This window comes from Petaurus breviceps, unplaced genomic scaffold (genome assembly GCF_028583685.1).
Source record: "Petaurus breviceps papuanus isolate PSGF00001 unplaced genomic scaffold, PetGlider_PUasm1.0 688, whole genome shotgun sequence".
NCBI lineage: Eukaryota > Metazoa > Chordata > Mammalia > Diprotodontia > Petauridae > Petaurus > Petaurus breviceps.
The window spans coordinates 153,178-164,644 of NW_027186457.1; the positions used below are offsets into that span (position 1 = coordinate 153,178).

The 11,467-nt window shown below is 46.4% G+C and overlaps 1 protein-coding gene across 1 annotated transcript in view; it reads right to left on the reverse strand.

Annotated features, from left to right (window-relative positions):
* Positions 1 to 138: 138 nt before the first annotated feature.
* CFAP65 (cilia and flagella associated protein 65) overlaps positions 139 to 11,467 on the reverse strand; it is a 41,464-nt gene continuing 30,135 nt past the window's right edge. Inside the window, exons 21-33 of the mRNA XM_069104397.1 lie at positions 11,070 to 11,180; positions 8,852 to 9,043; positions 8,535 to 8,693; positions 6,273 to 6,422; positions 5,974 to 6,090; positions 5,586 to 5,693; positions 5,019 to 5,081; positions 4,505 to 4,707; positions 2,894 to 3,013; positions 1,868 to 2,239; positions 846 to 1,001; positions 631 to 757; positions 139 to 183 (exon numbers count right to left, since the gene is read on the reverse strand). Coding sequence (XP_068960498.1) covers positions 139 to 183; positions 631 to 757; positions 846 to 1,001; positions 1,868 to 2,239; positions 2,894 to 3,013; positions 4,505 to 4,707; positions 5,019 to 5,081; positions 5,586 to 5,693; positions 5,974 to 6,090; positions 6,273 to 6,422; positions 8,535 to 8,693; positions 8,852 to 9,043; positions 11,070 to 11,180 — 1,923 coding nt within the window. The remainder of the gene's footprint in view (positions 184 to 630; positions 758 to 845; positions 1,002 to 1,867; positions 2,240 to 2,893; positions 3,014 to 4,504; positions 4,708 to 5,018; positions 5,082 to 5,585; positions 5,694 to 5,973; positions 6,091 to 6,272; positions 6,423 to 8,534; positions 8,694 to 8,851; positions 9,044 to 11,069; positions 11,181 to 11,467) is intronic.

The window sequence follows — 11,467 nt, forward strand, 5'->3', positions numbered from 1 at the left end:
CACACACACACACACACACACACACACACACACACACACACACACACCACCACCACCACCACCACCACCACCACCATCGAAGACTCGCTCCCCTCCGGGACAACCAGCCAACAAGGCTACATCTCACAGCCCAAGCCCTTAGCCCAACGCCTGGTCACAACGCAGCGCCATCTGCCTGTAGCACTTGGAGGACCAGGGGTCAAAACAGGGAGTGGCCAAAAAAGAGTGGGACGGACATGTGGCCCTCAGCACACGCACTTCAGACTGCTCTCAGGCTTCTGTTTTGTTTCCCACTGTCTCCTCCTCACTCCCGACACTCCTCTCTCAAAACTCTCATCACTGCACATTACATTCTGGAGTAGGGAGGAGGGGAAGCCAACAGACCCTTCCCACTGACACTGCTCAATTCCATCCCCCAGGAGCCTGGGCACCGGCAGGGACGAGAGTCAAGACAGAAGGCTATCAGAGGTGCAATTTTACTGAAAGAGCCTGGGTGGAAGCCTGGGGGTGGGGAGTGACTCTGGAAATCTTTTCTCTGGAGAGCACACGATCCCCTGCTGCAGTTCTGGGATGCAGAAAGACGTGAAGAGGACAGGCCTTTGGTCCTGGCTCTGGGGAAGCCTAGAGTACCAGCTCTGCACCGCTGGAGATGGATGCTTTCGTGATGGTGTTGATCTGAGGCAGTGGTACTTGGACAGTGCCCACGCTTATGTACTGCCCAGAGCTTCTTTGGGGTATTGAGTCTGGGCTTGGCCCACTGGAAGAAATAAAGCATAGGGGGCTAGGTGAGTGTGGGGCTCTCGCTCTGAGATTCCAGCCACTTGTGCCAGCACCTGTCCTCTCACCTGGGCAAGTTCTGCATGGAGTGCTTCGGTGCAGGAGGGAGGGCGATGACACGGGGCTTTGTGGTCAGCACCACTTCCCCACGGCTGGCTTCTATCATGATGTTCTGGATCATGTTTTCCAGCACTGACTGGCGAAGACTCAGGAAGCTGGGTAGCCTAAGAGTAACCTGGGCTCAGATCACTTTTGCCAGGAAATGAGGAAGGGGGTACTGGACAGAAGAGGGGCTGATAGAATTCAGCTAAGGACAGAAACAGTCAGCAGAGCTGGCCAGAGAACAGACAGTTGAAGAAGGCAGAAAGGCCTTTCCTCCTTCTGGATTGTAAAAAAACTTTCTAAGTTTCTAAGACTTTTTTTTTTTAATCAATTGGTGTTAAGTAACTTGCTCAAGGTTACATGGCCAGTTATTTTGTGTGGGTGTTAAGTATCTGAGGCCAGAATAAATCCCAGATCTCCCAACTCCAGGGCCGGGCGCTCTTACTCACTGCATCACCTGGCCGCCCCTCTAAGACATTTTTTTTGGCTTTTTTTTTTGAGGGATGAAGTTAGGGCAATTGGGGTTAAGTGACTTGCCCAAGGTCACACTGCTAGTTTTGTGTTAAGTGTCTGAGGTCAAATTTGAACTCAGGTCCTCCTACTCCAGGTCTGGTGCTTTATTAACTGTGCCACCTAGCTGTCCCCGGTTGTAAGACATTTTAAGAAAGGTAGTGTAGCATAATGGATAGGAACCCAGTTGTCCAGCACATTGATAAAGAATGTTTAGACAGTTAAAGTTCATCCACTATTGAAATTAAAGGCTGGACCCCTTTCCCACCCTACACCTTCCCCTGAAAACAAAACAAAATAAAAAATAATAACAAAAAAACTAAAACCCACTGTAAAAAAGAGTCTCTTCTATATTAAGGTTGTGGTTGCTAGACAGTACTTGACTTGTCCCTGGACAGGACATACCCTCCTCCCTGCTCTTGGGACCAGAATGTATCCCTTCTCTGCCACCCCCTTCCTCATTCATTCCCAGGCTCACCGGGAGATTGTCTCCTTTTCCCACCAGGCATTCTCTTCCTGCAGCATGCTATTCAATTCTTCTGATAGCAGCTGATCCAGAGATCTCTTCTGTATGCTGCTTGGAGACAGACTTTCATCCAGGGACCCAAATAGCTTTCCCTTCTCCCAGGATTCTTCTTCGTCTTCTCCAGTCTCATCCTCCTTATCTTCATCTTGATTTGCTTCCTCGTCTTCTTCACATGAGGTGGAGACATCAGACACGTGACCTAAACTAGATTTCTGGTTTAGCATCCGAGCTGATTCCTCGCTCCAGAACTGACTGAAGTAAGGAATGGGTTCCACCAGGGTAATTTCCACATCTTCATGGAACTTCCTGTCTTCCAACAAGCCCCTAATAGGAAGACCAGTGTTATGGAAAGGGTCTGGCTGAGCCTGCCTCTTCCTATCCATCTCCATGTCCCTAGGGCTATCTGGGGGCAGTACCATGCTTGATGCTTCTAGGAAAAGGAATGGAGCAAAGCCAGAGGGTCTTGTCTACATTGGTCCTAGCCAAGGTCCTATATAGGTCCTGGCCTTGCAAGACACCTGAGAGCTATTCACCTGCTAGTCATTCTTATGAAGAGATCATGTGGACCTAGAGATTTTTCCCTCTCTTAAGTCCCTTGAGAAGAAAAGACAGGTTTGGGATCCAGAGGACAAGAGCAAGGTCCCTATGATAGCTTCCTGAGTTCACTTAATAAATAAAGGTGAGTGGTTTGGGTGGCTACAGAGTCGATGGGATCTTTAGGTAGGAAGAAGAGTAACTATCTTTATTATTGGGACCTTCAAAGGCACTGGCTTGTTTCCCTGGACACCACGAAGGGAAGGATTAGAGAGTGACAGGGTGAGTTACCTGAGGAAGTTCTCTCTAAAGTTGATTGGGGGTATAGAGGCCATGGGAGACAGCAGCAATGCAGATAGAGAATAGGCAGTGAGCAGATACTGCACTGTCTTGATGGGCCAGAAAGGCCAAGTTGAATGCTTCGAAGAGTTTAGGGTCCAATACCTGATAACTATGGTCAGAATATCTGTCACGATCTGCTTCGCGTGCCTAGAAAATGTACCCTGTTCAAGCTCATCCTCCGCTATCACTGATTCTCCCTCGCTTTTCTTCTTTTTGAGTGGCCTGCAAACAGGTTTTATAGTTTATGTAGCTTCTTGAGGGGACAGGGTGAGCCCATAGTCCATGAGGTACTCAACAGCACCATCTTCCCAAGCATGGTGATATGCTAAGGACCAAGTGGGAGAACCACTCCCATCCAGCCCATCCCTCTACCTCAACCCCAACCCTGAAAAAGGAGTCTCTTCTTACATTGGAGAGGAGGCAAATCTGGCCCTTTTTAGTTTGATATCTCAATTCTGTTCATCTTTAACCAAGGTTAGACTAACTTCTCTCCTGATCTCTCTATCCAAGTTTCTACCTATCTATTGCTTTTGTTTTGGGCAAGCATATAATATTCAAAATATACAAAATGGAAGTCATCACATTTCTCCTTGATTTTCCTGTTTCAACTAATAGCATTATCATTTCCCCCATACTGAAAAACTTAAGATTTTTTTTCCCCCTCAACCCTTGATACCCAAAAACTGTAGATTCCAGTTCCTAAATACTTCTCTCATAAATTGCCTTCTTCCTCTACTCAGGGTACTAGGCACACTTTAATCCAGGCCTTCATTAGCTCTTTCCTGGACTATAATAGTTTCCTAATTTCTCTGTCTCCCACTAATGTCTTCCCCAATCAATCCATTCTTCACGCTCTTGTCAAATTAATCTTTCTTATGCACAGGTCATGAGATCACACACACACACACACACACACACACACACAACACCCAAATTTTAGTGGCTCCCAAATGCCCAATAAGTAAAATCCAATGTCTTCAGCAAGGCATTTAAGGTCCTCCAGGTGACTCCAAGGTTCTTATCCAGTATTATCTTAGTACTTTTTACATACTCACACCACAATGAATGAGTAACTCCCCCCACCCCCTGCCTGAGGCCTTGACTTTCCCTAACTCTGTGACTTTGCTGGTGTTTTCTTCAACCTGTGCCCAGGATCTCTCCCTCTACCTACCCATCCCCAAAATTTTACACTTCTCCGTTCGTGACAAGCATGCATTTCTGAAGTACTTATGATGTGTAAGGTCCTGTTTCCTTATTGTGATGTCTTATCATCCCACCCAACTAGGCTAGGCAGTAAACTCTTTGACAGGAGAGGTCATGGCTTCTCCTTCAACACCTAGCATAGGGTCATGGGGTCAAAACTGCAAGGAACCCCACAGGTCACTTAGTCCAAACTTCTCAGTGTACAGATGAGGAAACTAAGGCCCAGAGAAGTTGAATCTCCTATTTTTCTCAGCATTTCTGAACTTCTGTATAGGGAGGGGCCCTGGCTACTTTTTCAGCGTCTTTGGGTGAGTGGGCCAGAACAGTGGCAAGACAACACAAGGACCGGGAATGCTGGAGGTTCCTCAGACCCCAAACTGGTTTTCATCCCATCCATAAAAGCTACTTCAGTCCCTTTGTCCCACCCTGCTCCCTGTCCAGCCCTTCCCAGACATGGCCGGTTGTAAGGTAGAGATGGAGGAAGGGACTCCAGTATCCCTGGGAACTCACTGGTACAGGAAGTAGCAGGGGGATTTGGAGAAGAAGTTTCCCATGAAGTCATCCGTGTTATGGGCTCGGGCAGTGAGGCCCAGGAAGAGAAGGCAGGGCTTAGGTGCCTCAGGGCAGAGCCAGATCTGCCCTGTCTTGGGACTTCGAAGATTCCAGGTGACTGGTGGGGTATAGGGCAGTTGTTTCTGGATGGGAGGCAAGGTCTGGGAAGAGGGAGATGTGCAAATGGCAGGAGTTTGGAGTAGTACCCATTTTCCTTCTCTACCCCTTAGAGGACCCCAGCCCCAGAGTTCTGAGCTTTGGGGTCCTGTTCCCAGGAGAGATCTCCCTCCCTGAAGACTGAAGGTGCCAGCTGGCCCTCAGTGCTTCCCCAACCCTCCAAAGTTCCTTTCCCAGCCTCAACACCCCCCCCCCAAATCTCAATGTGGTGTGGGTCCGGAGTCTTAGGTAAGGGTTCTCTGAGAATATCCCAGGGGAGCCTGAAGTGATGACCAGGGACGGGTGGTACAATTACCTTATACTTCCTGCCACGATCACACGCTGCACAGGATGAAGATTTTGAGAATTCAGGCAGTCCCTGTAGAAGGGGAATGGAACCCCTGGCGAAGGGTGATGGGAGAGCTCCGAAGTGGTGACTCTCCTCCCCCACCACAGACCCTGAAAGGACTGAATGCTCAAATCCTCTCTGCACTCAGACCTTTCACGGCCCACTCTGGCTTCGCCTTGAGGGGATCGAGTATCCTACTTCCTCCAGAGCAGGGGATGGGATGTGAGAGCCAGGGCAAGCCGTGCTGGCTTTTACCTTTTGACAGGTGAAATCTGCTTAAAATCAATCTCAAGGGTAGCCCTGAGGCCAAAGAGACATCCCCAAAGAGAATAAATAATTAGAAGAGAGGACATTGGCTACAAGGAAGTTACTTTCAGAGCGTCAGTTACTGGGGAGTGAGTGGGAATGGGGAGCATCCTGATTATCTGTGGGTGGGAGATTTTGCCCATCTCTTTATCATCTCTTTAGCATGCCTTCTCAGCAGCCAAGCTGAGCCAGCTGGGTTGGGTGCATCCTGGGCCTTCTGAGCCTCACCTCTAAATTCTTTTCTGTGATTGTAAACTCAACCTCTTGCCGGTTCTTTTCCTTCTCCCAGGCCTGCATCTCTGCTTTGTACTGGGTCAGGGCTTTCTGTAGGTAAACCTAAGGTGGGTGGGGTGAAGATGAAAGTGGGAAGGGAATGGAGGGTCAGTACAGCAAACTTCTTAGCCCTGCCTGCTTTCCTGGCCTGTCTTTCAGGGACTGAACCATCTTCTCCAGGTGCAAATTGCCCCTGAGGTCACAGGTAAAGGCCAGAACTATCAGGGTCCACCCTCCATGCACTGCTGCCTTCTGCCTTTACTCTTATTCAGGAGTCGCTTCCCTGTTCCTCTTCCCACCTGGAGTTTGGATAAGAGTGACCAAACTGCTTTGGGCTTCTCACCTTGCAGACCATGTCAAAACTGTAGAAACAGGCGTGCTGTGAGGCCTTCATGGTCACCACACAAGGGATATTCTCCCCGGGAGCCACCATTCCCATCATGGGAGATACCTTCAGTATCTAGGATGGATGGTATCAGGGGAGACCAGGATGGGGAGGTATCCATGAGATTTGTCCAGGGAGAAGGACCAGTGGGGTTTGTAGAAGAGGAGTTTGTAGGGTATATCGGGGCTGAGGAGGATTGGGAGTGGGGCTGGTAGAATAGGTAGGGCTGAGATTGGCATGCCTGATGGGGTTCTCACCACATCCTCTATTATATTTGATGACCCCAGGTCCCAAGAGAAGATGATGGGCTCTTTCTCCGAGGCATTGTTAAGAAATATGAGTCGGCTGGATTTGGAGCGCACTGGAATGTTGCCCAGGGAAATTTGAGACTGGGATAGGAAGGCCACCTGTTGAATGGGGATTACTCAGGTGAGGAGGACAGTTTGAAGGGAGAATGGGAGACTGAGTCAACCCAGACCTAAGAGTACTTGCAGATGCTAACCTTCATGCTTCTGAGAGGTTATTACAAAGAGGAGAGGGACCATCATCGTTTAGAATAAAGTACTAAAACTTCAGCAGAAGACATGAGTCAGACAGCTGGGGAATCTTCCCAACAAGAGACTTGACAGTGAAACAGACGACTGAGGGGTAATGGGTTTTGTTTGTTTTCTCTATTTATCACAGACTAACATCCATCTGGTCTTGAAGAGGGGCTAGCCTATCTAAGCCTGGATCCTGGAACCAAGGACCAGTATTAGAGATTCTTAACCTGGGGTCCACGGAGAGACATTCTGGGATCTGGAGACTTGGATAGAAAAAAAATTACCTTTATTTTCACTAATCTCTAACTGAAATTGAGGCATTTTTCTTCAATTATGATTTTGCAACAAACCACCGGAGTATTGGGTTTTGCCAGACTGCCAAAGTGATATATGCTACAAAAACAGGTTAATAACTCCTCTTTCCTGGTTAATTATCCGATTTTCAACCTATCTCTGAATGGTGGGAGTAGATGGCAGGATTGAAGCCCAGTGAGGAGAGAGCCCCTGTGAAATTTCCTCCTGCTGTGTCAGGGAATAGACACTAGATGGCAGTATAGCCTTGTCTTTTTTGGCCCCCTAAATCTGAAGAGCTTGCCTCATGCAGCCTCTTCCTCATCCCTTCTCAATCTAAACCTCTTTAAAATGCTTACTGTGTGCAAGGTGTTGGGCTATATGATTCATGAAATATGGAGATGAAAAAAGCCACACTCCCTGATCTCCATCACTCACAGTTCAGTTAAGGTATGAGATATGTCCAAAAGATACGTACACAAATAAACCCACTGAATTATAGGATAATAGAATTTAGTGTTGAATAGAGACTCCAGAGACCAAGACAGAGACTTGACAGATAAGATCATGGAGGTAGACCCTGAGGAGTTGCAGTGAGAAGGACACTTCAACTGGGGTCAGGAAAGACATGGAGTATGACTGTGGGGGATACTTAGTTTTCTAACCTATAAAATGGTGATACTTTTCCCTATAATGGCCCCAAATGATTATGTTTATGGGAAGTTTTTGAGGCAGGGAGGGAGGGATCACTTTTACTTGGGGGAATCAGAGAAGGTTTCATGAAGGAAGTGACTTCTTAGCTAGATGTTGAAAAAGGGATTTTTGAAGAAGGCAAATGAAGGGAAATGGGAGGCTGCAGAATGAGATTAAGGAAGCACAGTGAATAAGTTGAGTTTGAGTGAAGTGTATAATACCAGAAGGGTTGGACTGTGAAATAACGTTGAAGAGATAAATTGGAGCTAGGTCATGAAGGGGCTTGGACTTTATTCATTAGGCAGTGGAGGTACCACTCAAGGTTTTTGGAGAAGAAAATGACATGATCCCACTTCTGCATTTATTGTAAGATTACTTTGGCAAAGCCTTAAGGATGATTGAGGTGGGGAGTGACTGAGGGGAACATAGGCAGAGGAAACAAGTGGGAATCTATTACAATATGGTCCAAAAATAGTGCAAAAAAGAAATGTGAGGTTCTAAACGAGGGTTATGATGATGGAAGTATAAAAGAAGGAACAGATATGAAAAACAATTATGAGGCAAAATCAATATGAATTGGTATCTGATTAGGTATCTTCTTAGGGACTAAGAAGAGTCATAGATGACTGAGGTTTCAAGCCAAAGTGTCTATGAGAATGGTGTTCAACAGGTATGGTGAAGTTGGGATGAGGGGCAGATTTTGAAGGAAAGATGATGAATTCAATTTCAGGTCCATTGAGTTCAAGATGTTGACTGGGTATCCAGGCATAGATCTTTAATAGGTTGTTGAAAATGCCAGACTGAAATTCAGGAGAGAGTTTCAATCTGTCTCCTCCTCTTAGAGAGTTTCCCTGGCCTCTGTTCCCCTACACCAGCTATTTCATTGGCTCTCCTCCTTGTTTCCTCTACAATTCTGCATTTCTGCCCTACTTTGCCCCCAATCTTCTCACCCCACCCATTCTTTCAGTCCTTATCTATTTCTCTTCCTCTTACCTGGCCAGGTACAACCAATTTGGTAGCCACTGGAGTTTGGTCATTGGTGGTGACAGTGTGGAAAGGGGCTGTATCTCCCATGATGAAGCGGTCATAGCCCACACCCTCAAACCTGATGACGGCTGAGTTCCAACCCAGGATATGGATGGGGACGTCCACCTGCGGAATGGATGGGATGGATGGGGCAACAAGAGACCATATCAGCCTGAGGGTACTGTGTCACAAGGAAGGGAACTCTAGGAACTGAGAATCCTCTTCCCCCAGGAAAATAAATTGGAACTGAGACTGGAACAAAGGTTGAGTTGCTATCAACTCACAGTGTAGGTCTTGGCCTCTATTGGTGAGAAGATCCAGAAGATTTGAGTTGTCTTGCCAGGTTGTATGTCTCCATGGGGATTAAGACACTGGAAGATGGGGTGCTGGAAATTTTTATTCTGGATCTTCCATAGAGGATCTAATTGGATGTCATATAACACAGGTACTGAACCTCCATTATATAGTTCATAAATCTGTGAGAGCATAAGAACATAAGACTTATTAGAGTGGGTCAAACTGATAATCCATTCAGCCCAATACTGTATGTGGGACTGTTCTGAGAGTTCTGTTCTGTGGATGTTCTGCATAACAGCAAACTCAAAGGTTAAGGACAAACTTGAAACCACACCTGTTTTCCCTTAGGATTACTTTGTTGAGTATCTATTACCTATGATTATATATAAAGCCTTTAAAAAGGCTAATTACATTTTCTGCCTCTGCTTTCTAGCTGATGAGTTTTACAAGTTTATATAAGTTACCCACCGTAGTAGTCATTTCTTTCTCTGGCTCTTTTCAAGCTTCAAGGGTTGGCCTTGAAGAGTTTCACAAAGTGGGAATCATCTATATACCCTATCCAAACCTTTCATAACTGAATAGACTTTCTGATTTCAACTGCCCAAATGGAAGAATCCCAAACTCATTAATTTGTCCTTATAAAGTCAATTCTTTCAGGGCAGAACATTTCTAATAAGGCAGAGGAGATGGGGAAAAGGGTCTGAGATCATGAAGTCTGAGTCCAGATTATGAAATTGGAGGGAAAGGGAAAGTGAGAATTGGAAAAAGCCTTAGAAAGTCAAACTTCCTCATTATATTAACAGAGGTTAAGTTACTTGCCCTAAGTCACACAGCTAGTCTGAAGCTGCATCTGAACGCTGGTCTTTCTAACTCTGTGCTGAGCACTCACTCCATAGTGCCCCAGAGCTGCCTAGACTACAACCCAAATCTTTTGACTCCTAGTTCAATGCTGTATTTTCTACTATCCCATAGTGTTACTTATACTGAGATGAACTCCTTAGGATCACAAAGGAGGCTACTGGTCCAGAAGAGTCCCTTTGTCTCTTGGGAAAGGATTTCCTCACTGGTTGTTACTAATCTGAATCATGTGCAGATTCCCTTCTTTGGGACCTTGGTTTGCCAGGTCAAACAACTTCCAACAAGCATCTCAGCTAAGGATCAGAGTTGTGAGTGAACAGAAATTCAGTCTGGGTTTCGAGGCTCTCAGGATGGAGAATACATTCCTAAAGATGCCTTATCTTTCCTGCCTGCCTCCTGACACACTATGACTGCTTCCCCAGACCATAGAGACAGGGGGTTCCTCTACACTTTGCTCCTCCAGGCGGCACTAAAATCACAGCCGCCTAATATTATCTGTGATGTTCAAGGCAGTTGTTCCTAGGACAGTTTGTTCAGCTGAACTGTTTTTCTTTGTTACATGGAAGAGTTCTTTGGGGTGGGGGGACACTGGGAAAAGAATGTGGTGCAAAAAACCTCTGATGTCATTAGTAAAACTCAAACAAAACAAAAAGACAAAAAAAGGACATGAGATTTTCCATAGCAAAACAAACAAACAAAAAAAAAGTTATAGCCTCTCCAGATTTTATTCCAGCATCTCATTCAGAAATCTTTCTGATTCTATATTTTCTATAGATTTTGGATTCTCTCTAAATTCAAGATTAAGAAGATTCACTCTGGATCTGTGTGTGAAGAGAAGCAGAGTAAAGGTCTTAAGGCAGGACACTGGCAGGAGTTCTCTACTCAGAAGGCTTAGGGCATGGGATCACAGAATTTCAAGCTGGAATGGACCACAGACACAGCTATTGAGGAGACCTAAATCAGTCTCCCCAGTCTACAGATGAGGAAGATGAGGCTTAGAGAAGTCAACCAACCTATCTGAAGCCACCCAGCTAGGAAATAGAATTGCTAGATTCAAGCCCAGGTTGTCTGATTCCAAATCCAGTGTTCTTTACAACATGCCATGGTATAGATATTGACATTTCTGCCATCTCCAGCCATTCCCTCTCTGCTCCTAATTTACCATCCCGCAGATAGCCAGGATTCCTGGGTCCTCATTTGTTGATCCTTTGCTTTAAGCTGTTAGGCATTTTAGACTAATTGATGATTGAACTCCCTTTGTCGTGCTCAGCTACTGCCATCCAGGCACTGAGGCTTAATTTAAGACCTTAAATAATGAAGATGAAGAAAATGATGATGGTGACTGACCTGTCGTGAGGGAAGGGCTGTGCCAATGGTGACCGGGGTGAACCGATGACTGACGGATGTGAAGTGTACATACTTCTCTCCTACCTGTACGGTCACTCCTATGAAGTTCAACTGGAGAAAGAGCAGGGAGGGAGGGAAAGAGAGAGAGACACAGAGACAGACAGAGAGAGACACAGAGATGGGGGGGAGGAAGGGAGGGAGGGAAAGAGAGAGAGACACAGAGACAGAGGGGGAGGAAGGGAGAGAGAGAAGGGGAGGGAGGGAGAGAGAGGAAGAGAAGGAGAGAGAGGGAGGGAGGGAAAGGGAGGAAGAGAGGGAGAGGGGGGGAAGGAGGGAGGGAGGGAGAGAGAGAGAGAGAGAGAGAGAGAGAGAGAGAGAGAGAGAGAGAGAGAGAGAGA